At 48.5% G+C, this 21,054-nt stretch overlaps 2 protein-coding genes across 6 annotated transcripts in view; both read right to left on the minus strand.

The window, feature by feature from the left end:
* Positions 1-531, minus strand: part of IL17D (interleukin 17D) — a 29,763-nt gene extending 29,232 nt beyond the window's left edge. The window contains exon 1 of the mRNA XM_029209833.1: positions 129-531. Within this exon, the coding sequence (XP_029065666.1) occupies positions 129-479 (351 nt within the window). The 5' untranslated portion in view covers positions 480-531. The remainder of the gene's footprint in view (positions 1-128) is intronic.
* Positions 532-647: 116 nt separating this feature from the next.
* The window catches only part of IFT88 (intraflagellar transport 88), a 77,679-nt gene continuing 57,272 nt past the window's right edge, over positions 648-21,054 (minus strand). For 2 of the 5 annotated variants that reach the window (XM_029209832.1, XM_029209831.1), the window contains 5 exons: positions 19,385-19,450; positions 16,044-16,150; positions 8,619-8,685; positions 4,176-4,286; positions 649-3,956 (listed from right to left, as the gene is read on the minus strand). In XM_029209832.1, the coding sequence (XP_029065665.1) occupies positions 3,835-3,956; positions 4,176-4,286; positions 8,619-8,685; positions 16,044-16,150; positions 19,385-19,450 (473 nt within the window). In that variant the 3' untranslated portion in view covers positions 649-3,834. Of the gene's footprint in view, positions 3,957-4,175; positions 4,287-8,618; positions 8,686-16,043; positions 16,151-19,384; positions 19,780-21,054 lie in introns of those variants that run through there. The other 3 variants (XR_003791672.1, XM_029209830.1, XR_003791673.1) reach the window with 3 other exon arrangements.

Raw genomic sequence — 21,054 nt, forward strand, 5'->3', positions numbered from 1 at the left:
CCTATGACGGCGTCCGGGCCCCTCGGCGGCCCCCGCGTGTCCTGGGCGCGCGGGCCCCACGAGGCGGCCCGGGACGGAGGGCGGCGGCGCCCGGGGACCGAGACGCAGCCGCTGCGCCGCGCACTCACCGGCGGCCCCAGCATCGCCCCGAAGTGGCTCCGGTAGTCGCGGAGGCGCGGACACGTCCCGAACGGAGCCGCGCGGCGCTGAGCGGAAGGAGGCGCCTCGGCTGGAAGGGAAGTCGGCCGGGTCCGGCCGCCGCGAAGAGCCTCCCAGACGAAGGCGCCGCGGGAGCGGGACAGGTACCTGGAAAGGCGCGCGCGGAGCCTGGAAGCAGCTTCTTCGCCACGACTTCCTCTGAGGGACTGGAGATGGAGAGCGTTCCGAACGGGGGGCGGGGGCGCTTCTCCTTCCCCCAGACACCAGGAAGCGGTCCTTATCTGCCCCACTAGCACCTCCGAAATACAAGCACCAAACATTCTACCCAGCTTGCACTTTTATGGCCGGAACTGGGCATCCTTGGGCGCTACAGGGTCGGGAACTCCTGCTTCGTGATGCCGGGACTGTAAGCGCGCGGTCATGTAAAATAAGCCTAATACTTTGTAAATAAAGAAAATATACTTACACGAGGGAATTCTATTTCAAGAACCAAAGCAAACGTGCTCGTTCGTTCATTCTGTAAATGAATGCTTAATGCTTTTTAGGCGGTGGGCTAGTGAATACGGTCATTTTACGGCAGTCATACTTGGCCAATGAAAACAAATGATTGGTAACAGCTGAAAGGTTTTCGAAGGTATAGAAAATACATAATTGATGGTTCTCTAAATGCTTTCCAGCTTTGGTATTTGACTGCCTTGTAAATCACTGGTTAAACTACATTTCAGTTATGCTGTGTAGAAAAACAACACTTGTATGCCTTGAATATTCTATAACTGAAGAGTTTAGGGATTGTCCTATTGACTGCTCAAAATCCCACAGAAATCTCCAATTTAAGCCATTTAAGCTATTTACAGCTTGGTGAGTAAACGTTTGTTTTGAGGTTACAAAACTTTTTTTCTGATTAGTAGAGAAATTGTGTTCTTTCTGGTAAAATGGGAATAAACATATCAGTACACGAACACATACTGTTTTTTTTTTAAAGGTGGTAGAAGTGTGGGAATCCTTTAGGAGACAGCAGTTTCATCCTTTGAAAGGTAAGGCGATACAGCGCCAGACCGCTCATTCTATATATTATTCAACAAAATATCTTCCATTGTCTGATAACATGGCAACTTCTCTCTCCTCCCCTGTTACTTGGAAACGAAGGTATTTACTTTCCAACACTTTTCATTTTATGAAAGATCATAAACTACTGAAGACGCTTGCCCACTTGATAGAACATAAAATTCGTTTCTGTGATGCTAAACAGAGTTGAGAAATTGTCTTCTCAACAGGTGCAAAATGTCTGTAGTCAATTGCCCTCAAACCTGAACATATTTATGAACGTGTGAAATAAACATGCTCTTAGTTCAGTCCAACATTAAGATGAGTGAGAAAAAGGCAACAAAATACTCAAAAGCAGCCTCGTCATGTTCCCTTGGAAGCTAACTCCTCTACAGTGTTCTCCACAACGAGAGCCGTTCCTCTCTCAGCCCCTGGATCACTCAGTGCCCCAGTGCCAGACCGGCTGTAGCTCCCTGGCATGGGAGCCGGGGTAGGGGTGGCTACGTCCACTTACCTTCCTGGGTTACTGACGGATCCAAACCTCCTTCCCTCCTCCGAAGGTCAGGTCTCCCCACCAAGAGCTCTATCTGTCGTCTTCTCGGAGGTCCCACCACGCCTGCACCTCATTCCCGCACCTTTAACACCTGTGGAGGAGCCACCCAAGACCCGGCCTCTAACTGGCTACCCCAGCTCCACCTGCTTTCCCCCAGCACGTCTCGACTCTGGAAGCCTGCGCTCCCCCACGGCGACCCCTGCGCTCAGTACCGGGAGCGGCTCCCCGTCCTTCCGAGTGTGTGAGTGGCCCCTGACACCAGCACCTTCTCTCTGCACCTGTCCTGTAGCTGGCTGTCTGACCTCGTCTGCTGACCCTGCCTTTTCACCAGCCACCCCACGCGAGTCCTAGTTTCCCTTCTCGGCTGGGGCAGAGTTGGTGGTTCGACGCGATCACTACACCCCTGCAAATACCCTGGTCCCTTGTTCCTTTTTCGCTCTGTGACATCTGCCTGGAACAACCCCACTCTGTTCCGTTCATACAGCTGGGCGTGCGCCGCATCTCAGATGGCCATTCCACACGCGGGCCTGTCACACTTTCCGAGTTATATACTTCTCCCGAGATGACCACCTCAGAGAAAGGCAACCCCGGCCGTTCAGCGCCTCCGCCACAAACGCTGCCATCGTGCTTTCTCCTCTTGCTCACAACCCGCACACAGGCCACCGGTAACTCTCCTGAGCTCTCCCTCCCAAACGTGTGCTGGGCCGCACCGACCCTCACAGCCCCCAGGCGCCCCTCTCCCACGCAGGCCGCCCGCCCCAGCCAATCCCCTCAGGGCGGCGGGCTCGCTGCTCCTGAGGTTAGACCACGTCACGTCACGCGCCCTCCCCCAGCGAAACCTGCCAAGGGCGCCTTCGCTGTTACCGCGCGGCAGAGTGAAGCCTCAGGCACCGCTGGGCTCCACGAGGCCCGGCCCTGCCCCGGGGGCCCCGGCCCTTCAAGCTCCCCACCGGCGCGCAACACCCCCGAAGCGCGTCTGCCTGCTGCTGATACAAATGCCCCTGGAGGGCTTCCCCAGCTCACCTCCTCCACCGCCGTCACGCTCCGTGGCACTCCTCCACTTCACTCTCTTCGCCGCCCTTAACAACACCCAAAGCCCATCAAAAAAATACACTTGTTGTCTGCCTCCCCCGCCAGAATTTACGCTCTTTGAGGGCAGGGCCTTGCTGTCTTGGTCACGACCGTAGCCTCAGACTCTCGCACACACTAGCCGTTTAGTGTATTTGGTGAACGCCTGCCCCATCAGATCATCACTTTTTCTGCGAGCAGGGAATGTGCTCTGGTTTTGGTGTTTCCTTTCCCGCACCCAACAGAAGTGTGCATGCCGTGGAAACAACGTAAAGTGAGGTGGAGGGTCCATCCTCTCTCGTGAAGTGTTACAGACCGGCCACGTCTCCCCTGACTGCCCACCACCGCACTCCTCTGGACGGGGCCCGCCAGCCAGACATACCGTAAGAAGGATGCACGCAGTCCTGGCTTCGACCCCGCACCCCGCGTTTCACCGGGAAGCACAACTCGAGGCTGCCGCGCTCGGGGCTGAAGGGGCCACGGGCTGCTGTTCTCTCACTACTTTACTGCCCCCAAACAGCTGCTTTACTAGTGCTGGAATCCCCACAACGCAACACTTCCAAAGCGACTTACCTGAATACAGACTCATCAAGGGTACGTCCCAGCACAGCTGTCAAGCTGCAAACCATGAAACCACTAGAGTGTTTCCATTACTCACACGTTGTTTCAATGAAATTACAGAAGACAGCAGCACACGCTGTCGTAATCAGTGAGTAGTCATACTTACGTGTGTGGAGGTACTAGGGAGTGCTACAAGATCCATTTCTTACTGTGGGTCAATGTTTTCAAGAGGGTCAGTCTCTGGCCTAAAGTATTATTTTCACATGTTTTTATTCCATTAAAAGCAAAACAAAATCTAAATCCATACTCATAGAACAGAATACACTTATTTAAAGTTTTGACAGTGTGCAAAATTAAAGTTTGGGTATTTAATCCAAACTTTAACGTGAGTATTATCTTGTAAGGCGATTCCTTCCCTCTAATTAATAAATAATACATTAAAATATATATTATTCTGGAAGCAAATCATCTCCTAATTCTTCATCAGCAAAATCATCCTCGTCGACTCTCTTTCTGGCTGCAGTTCTGGGTCTTTCTATTTGCGGGCCAAGCGGATCCACATAGGAGGCGTCTAGGTTTCAGAACAGATGGTTGCATTAGAGGAACAGGGAAAAACAGCAAATGTGAAACCAATGAGGCTCATCTTCAAAACTGAACAACCCAGAATGAAGAGAAACGCTCTCCCAAGTCATGTAAAACTTCTGTCTGTGCTGGAAAACCCTTAATAACGCCCAGGTGGACGCGTCTGCCCGTCCCTTCCAGTCCGGACCTGCCAGGCCCGGGCACTTGCCTAGCTCCTTGTTACTGCTGCTGTCGTAAGGCTCCTCCGTCCTGGGCAGGGCTCGGAGCTGGGCGCTGAGCCGCTCGCCTCTGCTACCGGCACCACAGTTCTGGCCGCCGTCTGGAGACACAGGAGCAAAAGCACATGTGTTCAGCACGGTGGGCAACATCACACTGCATTACAAATCTTAACGTCTACTTATCTGTCAAGAAACAGGAAGGCCGTTTCATCTGACAGCCAATTTCCAAAGGATGTAATCCTTGTTTTTTGAAATTTAAAAGAAATCTCTTGTTGGGAACCTTTGGTTGGGAACCAAAGCATCACTCAAGAGTAGGCTTCATCAGACCCTTTCCACCGTGTGCTTGGAGACACTGGCGAACACCCCCTGGCGCGGAGTAGGGCAGCGGGTGGGGGAAGGGGCTGGGCCGTCGCCCACGTGGAGCCTGGGAGCCGTCAGAGGCCTGGGCAGGTGAGGGGCGGGAGAGGCCGGCGAGCCTGGCCCAGGCACCGCCCCCCAACTCTTCAGAGGCCTGGAGAATGAGTACAGAAGGGGTCAGATGTGCCCAGCAGAGGAGGATAGATTCTGGCCCAATTTAAGGAAAAACCTTAAAAGGATTATAGAGTCCAAATATGGAATGGAAATACTGCATAAGAGACGTTCACACCCAAGACAGAATAAAAATTAGACTGAAAAACGCCGTAAACCATTAAGTATCACACGCGGTAAAGGACCAACAATTTTAACACAAAACCTTCATAACCTCAGTCAGCAAACCCGCTGTCGCCCAAGGGCAGACGGGGCCGCAGGAGAGGCCACCTGTCCAGCTCCCGGCCTCGGGAACACGCTGTCCCTCTCACCCCTCATCCCCGCGGACACTACGGGGCGGCCACGTGGACCCTGAACGCGTGGAGCTCAGCTCTGCCTGTGCACGTGCATTTGATTTAATTGTTTTTCTCAACTGATGTTTTGAACCGAGCTGTTAAAACCTGAAGCCAAAATTTTGCATTTAAGGGTAATGCATTTTTTATTTCACGTACTTAAAACAAGTTCATTTCATTTTAAGCTTATTCTGTAAAAAACAAACTAAAGTACTGAAAATCCTGCAAAGCTCTAAAGCAAACGCTGCTGCTTCCCAGCACGATTTGTGTAAGTGATAATAATAACACACTGTTTGCCCAGCATCGGCCCGAGCAGGCGGGTCTCACACCACCTCCCGGGGGGAACCCCCTGTGGGTGACGGAGCCCGGAGGCTGGGTGACCAGAGACTGCCACATACGTGAACGTGGGTTTGGTGGTAGTAGTGGTGGTGACCTTTTACATACACAAGGCCGCACGTAATCTGCATTCTCTCCTTTGAGATACAGCATTGGTTCTCCAGGTGTGGTCCCAGGACCAGCAGCGGCAGCTGGGACCTGGTCAGAAACACAGGACCCCGGGCCGGTCACCGGGGTTGGGGGCTCGGGTCTGTTTTAACCAGCCTTCCCAGTGACTCTGCTACACACTCAAATCTGCTACACGTGAGGAAGGGCGCTGAGGTCGATCAGCAAATTAACAGAGACCAGAGTCTGGTGCACAGAAAAAGAACAATTTTCAAGGGCCCTCAGGCATTTCAGAAACAGCCATTTTATACAAACGAATAATTACGATGACATGTTCCCTATGGTCCTCTCTCCTAGGCAACACTTTTAAAAACCTAGTTGTAGGCACTGCACTTAATTTTAACACATCATACTTAACCAGCTCCAGGCTGGCCTCACCTGGATCCATACAGAAAATTGTCCCTTTCCCCTATTTGAGCTGCAGGTCTCATCCAGACAGAGTGCCAGAGAGTTCCAGGCTGAGACGTGCGCCGCTGGGTCTCCCGGGGCAGAGGTGGAAGGTGGTGGGCCCCGGGCACCCTTCAACACGCAGGCCGTGCTGGGAGCTCGAGGGATGGCCAGCGACCTCGGCCCACGGGGGGCTGCAGGGGGCGGCGGCGGCACGCTGCTGAGGGGGGGCTCGTCCACGGGGCCCAGGGTGTTCTGGGGGCCGCAAGGCGAAGCAAGGAGGAAGCCCGGTGGGCTCAGACCCCAAAGCTGGGCGGGCTGGAGGGGGGCCGAGAGCCAGGCTCCGGGGACAGGGAGGAGCCCCAGGAGGAAGTGGGGTGTCAGCAATGATGGGAAACCAGGAACAAAAGGGCAAGTGTAGAGAGAGAGAGAGGCAAGCCCCCCCCGGGAGCCGGGAGCTGCTTTAAACCTGCCCCAGAGCCAGGCCCACGACCCCTGGCCCACAAGGCCCACAGCCGGAGCTTCGGTTCCAAGAAGCGTGTTTGTGCCCCAGGACTGCCTGTTTGTGCTGGGCTGCAACACACTGGATGGGAGAAAGGAAAACTTACTAAGAGAGAAACGGCAGTGGTGGGGAGGCTGGCCCAGGAGGCGCCCTCCTCTGCACGGGGTGGCACGTGGGAGGCGGGTCGGGGGCCACTCTCTGGGGTGGATACCGTCCTCTGGGCTCCGGCTCAGCACCAGCAGCTCTCAGGACACCTCGCTCAGAGGGCTGGAGTCTCCCAAGTGGACCCTGAACGTGAGGACCCCCAGGGGCCTCAGCAACACTTCACAAGCCCACAAGCAGGTGACCAGGGAAGGCCCTGCGGACTGAGAGCAGGCTTGGTGATGGGTGTGCGTTAGGGTTACTCTGAGCTCAAGATTTTCAGCAGGACGTGGAGGATCTTAGAGGGTGGTGAATCTGGTCCTAGAACTCAGTAAGTAACTGACACTTTCCTGGGGGTTACTCCTTCGAGGGACACGCAGTTCAAGAGCTCGCACCTCGGCCAGCTGGCGGGCTGCCCAGACCCTCCCCAAGCTGCTTCAACGCTTTTGGTAGACGCAGGCCCACAGCCCCTCAACGACAATCCAAATTCCAAAGAGCTCTAAAGCCAGGTTTCCAGGCAGAAACACAACTTCGCGTCAAGAATAAAACCTGACTTGACCTGCAGCTATTCCGGGCCATTATTTATCCTTAGTGTGAATATCCACGCTTCACTGAAGTAGTGAGACTCCTTTGACTCGGAGGTGCTCCCCAGGGGAGGTACAGGGTACGTGGCTAATGCATCACAATACATACTTCTCTAAACTCCACAAAATGCTGAACTCCACCGCAGGTGGCCCTGCTGGACAAGGGACTGAGAGCTGCTGGGACAGGTCTCCAGACCAGGACCTGGATGGAGGGCCACCCACACGCATGGGGTGGGGAGGGGCAGAGGGGGGGAGGTGAGGGGCGGCCCCGGCACACACAGGGCCCAGGCTCAGGGCCGCCCTGCCAACTTCTCAAGCTCTGGGTGCTGGTCCCTGGGACCAGGGACCCAGGCCAGGCCTGGGGCTTCTGCTGGAGCAGCGAGACTGACCCTCGGGGAATCCAGATGTCCCGCTGGACCAGGCACGGCACTGGCTGTCAGCGCCTGGGCGCACCGAGGGAGCAGAGCTCCGCCCTCGAGGGTGCTCTCCGTCCCAGCCGCGCCCCCACCCCCGCCAGGCGGCGCCCTCAGCAGATCAGGGCTCGTGTGTCTTTCCAAGTCGATCCTGATTTCCTTGAGGGCAGGGGCCCCGCCTCATTCGTCCCCATGTCCTCGGCACCCAGCGTGCATCCAGTAAATGAACGAACGAAAGAAAGGCCTCCCTAAACCGAGGGTCGCATTTCTCTTTGTTGTGACTCCTGACCACAGACAGACACAAGAGGATGACGTCGGGTCCTGTCTGCACGACGGTGCTACGAGTGGACATGATACGGATCCCAATTTAGCATTTGTTTTTCTAATTAGTTTCTTCAAAACCATCCAATTTCCCCTAAATATAACTTCTACTATCCCCTGAAGTAGAGACAGAAGGTAGATTTTGTTGATGGGGAAAAAGGGGAGGAAAACTTAACAAACCTTCTTATTAAGTAACAGTGACCCCAGCAGTCACAGAATCGCCCAAAGCAACAGCATTTGCGTGGCTGGTCCAGAGACACACAGTGGCTACGGCTGGGACCATGGCCATGCCGCCCAGTGCCCAGACCGGCACCACTTCTACACTACAAGTGTACAGGTCTGTCAGCATCCAGGTGACGACCCCAGGCCCCATGGCGCCTCCTTATAACGTAATCTAAAAAACGTGACACAGTAAAACCCACTAGTATGGACACCTGTGATAATCTATCCAATGTGAACTGTCTATAATCTATCCAATGTGAACTGTCTATTCATCAATTAGCAGAAACAGGTCCGTTTATTCAGGAACCAACACCCACTAACACCTACAAACACTCGATTACACAGCAGGCTGATGCTCACAAAAGTAGAGTAGGTGAAGTTTTACTGTGTATAAAACAAACAAACAGGACATTTTCAGATTACTTCAAGGTGCTTCTAGAAGCCCATGTACTAGAAATCTGTCAACTGGCACATCCGGGGGGACAGGAACAGGGACACTCACCACTGCCAGCACTCCCGTCTCTCCTGCCGCGGGGACCCCCGCTGCTGTCCCTGCCGGACTTGGTGCGCTAAAGCAAGAAGGTGACACGTTAGAAGGACATACTGGATGTCAGCTGTACTGTAATGAAAACAGGAATAAATGATAGTCCTTCAAGGTCAACGATAACCAAGCACCGATTTCTAAAACACATGTTAAACTGTGCGTCCCTTAGGCCTTACTGTCCTGCCTCCCGAGGCTGGGCTCACTGGGAGTGGCCCCTGAGTCGGCCCCGCAGGAGGGAGGCCCGGCTGCCTTGTAAGTACGGGGGAAACCCTGAGAAGGGCCACCAGTCCCGCCAGACACGCGAACGGCACTCAGGCTTCAAAGTGCAGGGTCGCCCTTGCTTCTGCAAACAACTTAAAAACCAAGTATTTCCCAGATGTGAAAGCTCAGGTCTTAAAAGCAGTGGCTGAAGGGGTGGAGGGAGAAGGGGACCTTGCGAATGGGCTATTTCTGCTTTAGCCCCACTTGACATGATTAAAGGACAACAGGGTTTTGAAAGTCAACTTCCACAATAAAGGCACTGTTAAATCTCAATACCTAAGATCTGCCCAACAGTCTACTTTCTTAGACACCAACTCACCCTTAAGACATAAGAATTATCTCCAAACTGTGACATTCTTAGGTTTCTTTTTACACGCTTTGCTGCGCCTAAGTTAGAGCTTCTGATTAAACGCTGACTCCAGGCTCTTGTATGAATAATGGTTTGTTTAGAGAAGAGGGTAGTCAGTGAGCAGCAACAGACGGCTTTTGACAACTATTTACAATTGAATTAAAATTTCTTAACACAGATTGGTATCTTATTTAGATCTTCAGTAACGTAAACATAATTTCATCATTAATTCAAAGGACACCATTTATTCCCCCAACCCTGACAACTTCCCAAATATTTATAAATTATCAGGTCACGGATGGGATTACTGACATTGTAGTCTCCTAGGAAGAAAAAAAAAACAATCTTTTTCAATGATTCAAGACTCATTTCTGTAGAGACACAGATGTAGAGAAACAAACGTATGGACACCAAGGAGGGGAAAGTGGCAGGGGGGTGGGATGGTGGTGGGATGAACTGAATTGGGATTGATATGTACACACTAATATGTATAAAATAGATGACTAATAAGAACCTGCTGTATAAAAAATAAAATAAAATAAAATTCAAAAAACTAAAAGACTGGGCTTCCCTGCTGGCGCAGTGGTTGAGAGTCCGCCTGCCGATGCAGGGGACACGGGTTCGTGCCCCGGTCCGGGAAGATCCCACATGCCGCGGAACGGCTGGGCCCGTGAGCCATGGCCGCTGAGCCTGCGCGTCCGGAGCCTGTGCTCCGCAACGGGAGAGGCCACAACAGTGAGAGGCCCGCGTAGCGCAAAAAAAAAAAAAACGTATTGATATATGTTTGCATATATTTGTAAAAATGCCTGGGATTATGAAATGTCAAAATGCTAACAGTGATCTCAAAGTCGTGGCTGAACGATTTTCACTTTTTCCTTAACACATTTTTATTTGAATTAAAACGTTACTTACAAAAGTAATCTACCTGAATTTTTAGAATAACATTTGTTTCTTCAATAATATGAAAAAAAAAAGATGCCATACCCACTTTGGGGGAAACAATGAGAGAAGAAGGTACAAAGAGAAGAGGAGCAAAGTAGATATAAATAAAATGATGGAAAATTAAACAGGTAAGTGTTGGGAAAGTGTTTTCTCCCCGCCGTGAACACACGACACTGCTCTCCTGCAGAGGACAGGCAGAGTCTCCAGGACCCGCGCAGCCCCACATTGTCACACTGTCACCTGCCCCCGGAGGACAGTGGTCACAGGACCCAAGGGTGAGGGCTGCAAACTCTCGCAGCGATTTGACGTTTCTGACATCCAAGTATGTGGTCGTTTTCTAGCAATGTCGGTGACAGACTGGGACAAGCCTAAGTTCACCGTGGACGGTTGTGAAGGCCAGCCGAGAACACTGTCCTCATCTTACTGAAGAGAACCAGGTCTGGAGCGGACTGGGGTTGGGGAGGAAAGCCCAGGGTTCCGTCCACCATCCTGGGCTTTTATTCCGTAAGAATTAGATTTCTGTCTTAGAACAAGGAGCAGTTGTTACCTAGTTAAGGATCCTTAAGAAGATTGGCTCTGACTTCAAATTCAAGAGAAAACAGAATTTAAGACGCTTCTTTGCAGCTTCAACTCCAAAGAACTCACGAACGTGGACGCAACTTCCTGCCCTCAGACCTCTCTCACACCTTCCCGTCTCCACGCCAGGCCCTGAGGTCCAGCCACACCTCCCCCGGGGACCACTCGGACCCCTGGTCGTGGGCCGAACCCCATCCAGTGCACACGCTGCGTGTCTCTGCTGGGCAGCAAGCGACCTGTGTTTGTCTCGTTCTCCTGCCAGGTGACGAGCAGCTGGAGCACCTCGTCCATGTCAAGTGTCTCCTGAACAGGTGAACCAAGGACCCAGCACAGGGTGACGCCAGCAGGCGAGGACTCCACGGCCTTTAACCAGAGTGTCGCGGGAGTCTCACCCTGGAAAACGTCACGGCCCAAATCACCACACACTTGATACCAAGGATGAATGCTATATGAATTATCCTGTGTTTCTGTTGAACTTTATAAATGCAGTAACGTATAAAATGGGCGAAACATTCTCGCAGCTTTCATTACATACGTAAACTTTAAAAATTTTGCATTTTTCCTTCACAGTTAATTTAAAGCTGTGCCTTTATGAGATCTTCATACAAAATCTTTTTCCTTTTAAGAACTTTTAAGAACACTTTTAATACCAAAAGGGTTTCTGCTCAACTAGCTTCTGGTAATAACTGGAAATTTGAGGATAAGTACCAACTATATTTTACATTAGTTTTGAATGCCACATATTATTTTAAGTTGGCCAAAAGAAAGAATCTCTTGAAATTATTTGATTTCTTTGGGGGGAAAATGGCAAATACTGGGAGAGGAATTCTCCTTTTGAATATTGTGAAAATTTAGAAATTCGATTTTTAAAAAGGAACAAATTATTAATGTACTTCATTTGTGAATGAGCAATTAAAACTTTGTATTTTGGGGGCTTCCCTGGTGACGCAGTGGTTGTGAGTCCGCCTGCCGATGCAGGGGACACGGGTTCGTGCCCTGGTCCAGGAAGATCCCACATGCCGTGGAGCGGCTGGGCCCGTGAGCCATGGCTGCTGAACCTGTGCGTCTGCAGCCTGTGCTCCGCAGCGGGAGAGGCTGCAGCAGTGAGAGGCCCGCGTACCGGAGAAAAAAAACAAAAAAAAACTTTGTGTTTTGTAAACTCTTTCCCCATCTTCTTTTTCCCTCCTAATCGTTTCCTTTTGTCCCTTAATCCTCTTTGGTGTGGGCTGGTATTTTTCTCTTCCTTGGCATATTTAAAATACTCAGCCTTCAACTCCTGTCTTCCCATTTTGCTCTCTTCCATTCGTGCAATAAAGTTTGAAGAGTTCCTTGCAGCTAACGTTCTTCTGTTCAGCGAAGCGAAACGCAAACTGTCTCTTAAAACCCAACAGTGCTGGGGGGCGGCTCCACCCAACGCCCGGGACTGTTTGCCACGGCTCTACGAACAGGGCACAAAGCTCCCTCCCCGCCCAGGAACACAGGCCCCCAGCACAAAGGGGAGAACAGCCGCCTTCCCCATAAGTGTTCCAGAAGAGGACGCACTTCTCTGAAAAGTCAGCCCAGAGAAATGAGTTTCTAGCTTTCATGCTTTAAGACTGGAGCTGGGGGCCTGGAGAGGTCCATCACCCCCATCCACATAACCCTGAATCTGTTTTTCTTTCCTTCTTAGGTCTACACAAATCCCTTTCCGTTTTAAAACAGTTTTTAAAAATCCACGGCCTGATTTATTTTGTGTTTACTTTTCCCCTTAAAGCAGATTCTGTATCCTGAGCTGGTGTCTGATCGTTTGAAGGTAACCCTTCGGAAGCATAACACTACACCAGTGCTTCTGGAATGTCTGTGAATAAAAAATTAGTTTGAGAACTTGTTTAAAAACCACATAGATTCTTGGACTCCATACCCAGAGACTTTAATTCTGGGGCTGGGGTAGTCTGGGGTGAGGCCCAAGACTTTGTAAGAAGCCCAGGCGATTCTGAGGCTCTGAGGGTCCACAGGCCACACTTGGAGAGCACTGTTCTGAGGCCCTAGCTCTGATCAAATTAGAGTGAGCTCACAGAGGTACATTCCAGTTTAGCTCATGGAGTGAGCTACCAACTTCCTGGATGCAGAAAAGTAAGGACTATACACCAACTGAAAGTAATTACTCTCATCCTTTTTCTCTACTATCCGTAAGGGAGCAGGGCGTGGCAGCCAGGAGCCTGGACTCAGAAGCTGGCCTTCCTGGATGTGAATCCGAGGCCTACCCCCCAACAGCTGTGTGACCTGGAGAAAGTTGCTTTGCAACCACGGGCCTCAGGTTTCTCATCTTAAAGAACAGTAATAATAAAACCACATCCAACATCATAGCATAGGACTCCTGTGACGATTAAACTGGCCAGTACGGGCAAAGGGCTAGAGCGGCCCACGCTCATCATGCACTGGGTGTTGCTGCTGCTGGTCGCGGATGTCCAGCTGAGCAGACGTCATCAGGTGGGAGGAGGGCAAATTGCAAGCAGAGGAGGGAGATCAGGAAAGGCCACCCAGCCTCTTCACTCCTTTTCCTTTCTGCTGCCAAATTTCTGCCACTGTCAGCACTTGCAGGGGAAAGGACGGGATAAAGACTGGGGCTCAGCTCTGCATTCCTTCTAGCAGCTCAGGTAAAGGTGTGGCGTGGTTATCCAGGACATCCCTGGTCTCAACCCTGTGGCTGGTTCCCAAACGTCTCCAGCTAACAATATGGACGAGCTCGACTACAGACGCTCACAGAGGCCCACAGTGCTTTAGCAAGGAACACCTGAAAGCTAGACAGACTGCAGAAAGTCACCAACTGGAAAAAAGATACCTAACCATGTGGAAATATTCAAAGAAATCAAGATATATCTGTACAACAGGTATTACACAGGCCTCGGCAATGATTTTATGAAGAAATCCTAATTACAAAGGAAAAACGTTAAGTTTTTGCATTGAGACAGATTCTAAACAGGAGACACACAGGAAGAGTAACAAGAAGTTTTAAGTTCAAATTTAGAAAAGGATAGCATCCTTACTTCAGGCGTTGATTTGTGACATTTTGTTTCATAACGAATAGCGTCTCATGCACCACGCAGCCAGGAAACAGGGCGCCTGCCCCACGGCTCACAATCTAGACAAACGCACGGGGGCACGCAACGATTTCCCGAGAAGGCGGCTCTCATACCCACAGGACTGCTTCTCTGTAAGCCTCTGCTCTCTTTCCTAGGACTGACCTTTTCCACTAACTTCCCCCTCAATTTTGTGTTCATATGTAAAATATAAGTGAGAAAACACCAAGAAAATGTTTCTCTTTATGTAAGATTTAATAAGCAGTCCCGAAGAACAATGGAGAAACTGATCTCAAGGAAACAGAAAGAAAGTGCTCTGTGGATAAGGACTGTGACGTAAAGGAAGACGAAGGAACGGCTGGGACGAGAGCGTGTATCTAAGTGATGCAGGTGCAGTGCGGCAGTGATAAGGCATTAGGAAGAGAGACACTGCTCGAGCACAGCAACACAGCACTCACTTGGGTAAGCAGGTAAGATAAGCACTGCGTAATTTAAACGCATCAACTGTAACTCGTCTGAGCTTACTAAGTGTCCTTAATTACGCCATGGCGAGTACAACATAGGGATAAAAGGTCAGGTCTATGAGAGACACAGACAAAAGCTGACTATGTTCACTGAATACACAAATACTGTGATGAAGAGGAATCAACAGGCTGAGTAGTAATTAGAAAGGAAAAGCCGTTGCAGTGACATTCGATACTCATTTACAACAGTAAAATCACAAGTCCCCATGAGCAAACGAGAACAATCAGGACAGGGGGTGCCGTGCGGGGGGGAACCGCGGGGTGATGGGCTGCCACGTCAGAAGGAGAGGAGCGCCTGTAGCGGCCCAGGCCGTCTAGATTCAAGGAGGGCAGGGGCTGGCGGGGGGATCTGAGGAGGGTGTGTGGTGGGCACAGGTCTCGACCTGACCCCTCAATTTCACTTCCCAGGAGTCCTTGGAATCCATGTTTCCTTAAAGCCTGAGTGCGGCCCCCAGAAGCAGGAGCTAGAAGGCTCCCAGCTCCTCACTGGGGTGGGGGGCGTCCGGCCGGGAGGCCCACTCCCACTCGGCTGTGGGGTCAGCACATGGGCCCCATGTGGGATCCAGAACTTGCCTGAGCTCATGTGCACCGTTCAGTCACCATTCATAAGTGACAAACCACTGATGCTTAAACTTACGAAGTCTGAAGACTTCCAGATGCACCCACGGTTCTACACTAAGTAACTTCACAGAACTAGTTTTGAGCTCCAAAGAATTTCATGGTTTGAAATAGATACTTCTTTTTGATTCTTCTTAATGAAACAAATGTCATAGTAATTATGATGATAGTTATGATAATCTGAACTTCCAATTTGTACTAGTTTAATTTTACAAAACTTTCACGCAGGTTATCTAATTAAATTAGCAATTGGTACGTGGTATTCAGCTGGTCTTCACAGCAGCTTGTAACTATATACCCTAGCAGTGGCATTTTAATACCAACTTGATGTTTTATAGGATTTTTAAGGTCATGCTCATAATGCTTTTGCAACTGACAATTTAAAAAAGAGAATAAAACAATCAGGTCACATCCTCAAAGCAAAAACAAGATAACGACATTTTGAAAGCAAATACGAAATTTAGATTTAATTACCCAAGGTAATTAAATTTTTGGAAAAGCTTAAGCTTAAAGAATTTTCTTTCTATGAAAGGCGATACTCAGAAATCATGTTAAACTTTTAAATATTCTAGGCTCAAACACAGGAGGGATTATTCTCTCACAGAAGTAAAACACTGCAGGGAACACAGAAATACACCTGAAGCCTCTGTATCAGCCATCCTCAGAGCCGTGCCCTACGATGCAACACAGCAGCCCAATGAACTGCTGTTGTCGGCAAGTCTCCTGGTTTCCACAGGCCACAAGACTCTCCAGCTGAAGTTACGTCTACAACTTAACCTGCAGCTATTTTGTACTGGAGAAATTACAATTGTTAGTCTATCAGTAGATTTCCACTAAAGACTACACTGAATCTATTGCACTTTCTCTGATTAGGAACTAGATTTTGACTGAATTTTATCCTAAAACTAGAGTTTTAGTTATTTTTCCTTTCATGCCACAGCAGAAAAATAACTGCAACTTAATTTTACTGACAGAAGCCCAGACATCACTCAGCTGAGCTACAGAAGGCTGACATTTTCAAAACTGACAGCAGTTTTCGGCTCACATGACATACCTGTTCCCTGATTTCTTTCATTTTTTCCAATCTCTTGAGTTTTGTTGCATATTCTTGAACTTCTTTTAATCCAATATCTGTGCAGAGACGAACCAAGAAACGTAGACCTAAATTATGAAAAATATTTTTAGAAAAGTATTTATCCATGGTGTTCAAAGAACAATAAATCAATAAGCTCAGTCTTCTGGGACCCGGGTAGGAACGCTGCTCACAAACAGGGTTTGTTTCTCTTGAAAAATCACTACACTTTGTATTCCTGGCCCTCTGAGAACTGACCTCCTGGGAAGACGGTTTAGAGGGACTCTGCCACCCGCCCTTCAGGAGAGACCACAGCACCTATAACCCGAGCCTTTATCTCCTCACCTGCTTCTCCTTTATACCACTTACGACTCCTGACATACTATATACTTGTTTATTGTCTTTTTCTTCCCACTAGAATCCAAGCTCCATGAGGCCAGGATTTTGTTCTGTCTTGTTTTCTGCCACACCCACAGGGCGGGAACAATGCTGTGTACCAGCACTGCAGTCACCCCATAAGAATTTGTGAGTTAGTGACTAATTCATGACCATTAATGTATTACAAAAGTAATGGTACTAAAATAATCTAAAACGTCACACATTACTACTGCGTAAATTGCCTATGCATACATTTACCCTGATAATGCACAGTAAGAAGGTAATTTATATTTTCTACAAATAACACTCGGCTACAGGTCAATTTTTGATAGCAGAAGAACGTATTTTAAGACAAAATCACCCTTTGGTTCATCGGAAAAGTACTCTGCTCAGAGTGAGGCCTCACATGAGTGCAAGTGTTTTTCCTACGCTACCGAAAGGCGGACAACTGATCACACCTGCTTTGAAAATTAAACAGGCCAAAGTACCTTGGACATTCCCCACAGCACAGATAATCGCCCAACTTTTTTTTTTAAACACTTTTTCAAAAAAAATAAATTATTTATTTATTTTTGTCTGCGTTGGGTCTTCGTTGCTGCACGCAGGCTTTCTCTAGTTGCAGCAAGCAGGGGCTATTCTTCATTGCGGTGCACGGGCTTCTCATTGCGGTGGCTTCTCTTGTTGCGGAGCATAGGCTCTAGGCGCACGGGCTCAGTAGTTATGACTCGCGGGCCCTAGAGCACAGGCTCAGTAGTTGTGGCACACAGGCTTAGTTGCTCCGTGGCATGTGGGATCTTGCCGGACCAGGGCTCGAACCCGTGTCCCACTGCACCACCAGGGAAGTCCCAATCATTCAACTTTTACAGTGAATCTTAAACTCTCTCTAAAGAAAGAAAAGTGGCCTTGCTTGGAGATGCTCTCTTTGCTGTCCGGTGCGGAGGTGCTGCAGCTACTGCAGTGGTCCTCAACCGGCAGCAGCTACATCCCCAGGGGACACCTGACAATGTCATAACAGGAGGTGTGCTCCTGGCACCCAGTGGGTGGAGGGCAGGGATGTTGCTAGAACATTCTAGAATCCACAGGATGGTCCCACAGCACAGGATTATCCGATCCCAAATGTCAGTGCTGCCGAAGCTGAGAAGCTCTGCCCAGCAGACTGTTGGGTTTCCATTCCCCAAAAGCTATTACTGCTCTCATTTAATCTTTAAAGTATCAGTTCCCCAATGTGACTGAAGTTAAGAATCACATTAAAAGCTGTTAAAAAAGAAACAGGAAAATAAATAGATGAGAAAAAAAAAAAAGAAATAGGAAAAATCAGATATCTGGGTCCACTGCAAACCTGAATGAGAATCTCTGTAGGTTGGGCTACAGATTTGTAGTTTTTACAAGTTTTACAAGTAATTCCCATGTATCCTGTTTTCGGACTGGCATTCGGAAACTGCTGTGAGCTAATGGACCCACATGTGACCAGCATTACAAAACTCCTCGCCCCTAGGCTCTTAGCAAAGGCCATAATTCTGAGCTCTCTGCTTTCACAAAAGTCAAGTTGAGAAAAACATTACTGAAGGAACATGCAGCACATCTAAGCCCTGGATCAGGCTGCGCCACTGAAAACGTGGCCCGGAAAAGATCTGTTTTTACTGAAATGTGCTGTTTTGTGTGCATGGTCATTGAAGGACAACATTCAAAACGGTCTTTTCAAACACATTATTTCATTTGTTGGAGGGATGTTAGTAAAGCTAGGAGCTATGGCGTCTTCCAGTGACCTTTTATCTACTCTCCTCTGTGTCTCAACACAACTGAAGTAAGAGTTGAAAGGATTTTCTTCTTCCCAAGGAATTACTTTTTATTTCCTTATAAATAGTAAAGATTATAAAACCCACTGTATCTTCCCTTTTTCCTTTAGTCACAAAGCTACTGGGGCCATATATAGTTTAGTGAGAATATGAGACCTATGAATATGGTTATTTTGTACTTTTCCGGATCCTGATCTTGTTGCTGTTACTGTAACACTGTTACTTCAGGTTGCATCAAATCCACTGTGCAATAAGATTGGAAGAAATGAATATTTTATACAAAGCCAACTTTATAAAAGGGAAATAAGTTACATATAACATAATGTTTTAAAATTAATTTGCTACCAGTATCAGCAAGATTATTAATGTTCTATTATCATAAACTCTAAAGGTATTTTTTCAGTCTCAAAAAGTTATAATTAAATGGATGGTTTAAAATGCCTTTTCTAGGGCTTCCCTGCTGGCACAGTGGTTAAGAATCCGCCTGCCAACGTAGGGGAGATGGGTTCGATCCCTGGCCCGGGAAGATCCCACATGCCGCGGAGCAACGAAGCCCGTGCGCCACAACTACTGAGCCTTCACTGTAGAGCCTGCGAGCCACAACTACTGAACCCACGTGCCACAACTACTGAAGCCTGCGCGCCTAGAGGCTGTGCTCCGCAACGAGAAGCCACTGCAGCGAGAAGCCCGCGCACCACAACGAAGAGTAGCCCCCGCTCGCCGCAACTACAGAAAGCCCGCCTGCAGCAACGAAGACCCAACGCAGCCAAAGATAAAATAAATTTATAAAAAATAATTTTTTTAAAATAAATAAAATGGCTTTTCTATAAAATACCATAGTTTATGAACTTTAAAAAATAATAAACCAAAATTTATTCTTAAAATTTCATAAAGCTTTGAAATATAGATCTGTTTACTACTGAAGAGAATTCAGTGGTATATTTAAATCCGTCAAGAATTAAATTCTATAAAAATATGTACTTGCATAGCCAAATTTTCTGATCCTATAACCACATATTTAAACATGTACCACAAATTATAGGTTGGTATCTATGTATGCAATTACTGTAGCAAAGGTAATTATTACATATTAGGACATAAAATGTGAGAACCTATACTTTCAAAGTTACAAAATGTAGTCTCACTTACATTCAACATTTTCTGGAAATTTTCTGTGAATATCTTTGTAAGTATCTAATGCTTTTTGGTAGTTACCTATAAGTGAAGAAGAAAAAACAAACATACTAGCAGATTATAGAAATGAACAGGGTTCAGCAAAATACTAATTTAAATTCAATATGCTGGCACCATTTCACTGGTTTAGAAGGATGACTTCCATGTTTGCCACAGGCATAAACAACCATTCCCAATATAACTTCTGTTTTTTGTTTGTTTGTTTTGGCTGTGCAGCATGTGGGATCTTAGTTCCCGGCCAGGGATCAAACCTGTACCCCATGCGGTGGAAGTGTGGAGTCCTAATACCTGGACCGCTAGGGAGGTCCCTCAATATAACTTCCGGAAGAAAATGTACAGACAAAGTAAATCTGAAAAAGGCGTAGAGAGGAAGTAAATGGTTGAAACTTAGTTCTACTTCTTAAAATGAAGTAATAACATTAATTTCAATGTTATTCACTTGGAAAAGATGAAAAATAACTTGTTTTGCAGTTTTTATATTCAAACATTAAAAAGTTTACAGAAAGCATTTTGTTTTGTAATAAAATAATTTAGCTTCACATGGCAGCAAAGAATAGGAAAAACGAATTTTGGATCAAAGACCTTTGCTAAAATCTCAGGAAAGAGTTATGCCCTTACGTCTGGGCCTCCTGCACAAGGGGGTGGCCCGCCGGCCTCGGCGTCGGGGTGGAGGCTGAACAAGACGGAAAGCGGAGCACCCAGCGCGGCCAGGCCGGCTAAGGTGGCCGCTCTTCCCCTGGCCAGCCACACACACACACACACACACACACACACACACACACACACACACACACACACACACACACACACACACACACAGAGAGAGAGAGACACACACACACACACACACACACACACACACACACACACACACACACACACACACACACACACACACACACACACACACACACACACGTACGTCACAGGACAGGCACTACACGCGCGCAGGCAACTCGGACTCGCCCTGACGTAAATGAAATGTGTATGTAGAGAGGTCTTTCCGCCAACAGGAAACACGGTAACATTAGAGACCAACCCGCAAAATGACCTGAGGTCACACCGCACCTGTGTCCCGCTGCCACCTGAGGGGCTCTCGGAGGCGGACAGAGGGCCCTAAGAAACGGCGGGGACCGCTGCTGGTGGTCATGGCTCGTCCTTCCCTGGGTGAGGGAGCTCTCCTGGACAACTGGTTGCTCTATAAGAGGGACTGCATTTTTCACACTTAACTACATTAGCATGTTATTTTAACTAAACATTTTAACCGCAGTGTTAACATTTATCTCCTGCTTAATCCTGACATTTTAACAGTATCGTTCACTTCATGGCTAGTCCCAAACCATTAACACACTGACACTGCAGAACAGGCCAGCAGCACGGGACGAGAGAAAGACTGACACTGAAAACACAACCAGGATGACTAGTGACATCTGCTGTACAAAATCAAGTCCTGCGGCCCCAGTTCTGGGCTCTCCTCAGCTTTTCAGGTGTGAGAGAGGCTCACACATTGGGCAGAGCACACAGGATGTTTAGAATGAGGTGACTAGATGGGACTTCCCTGGCAGCCCAGTGGTTAAGGCTCCCCGCTTCCAATGCAGGGGATGTGGGTTAGTAAACGTAACTTT

Source organism: Monodon monoceros, unplaced genomic scaffold, assembly GCF_005190385.1.
Source record: "Monodon monoceros isolate NGI ecotype Baffin Bay Population unplaced genomic scaffold, NGI_Narwhal_1 Super_Scaffold_8, whole genome shotgun sequence".
Lineage (NCBI taxonomy): Eukaryota > Metazoa > Chordata > Mammalia > Artiodactyla > Monodontidae > Monodon > Monodon monoceros.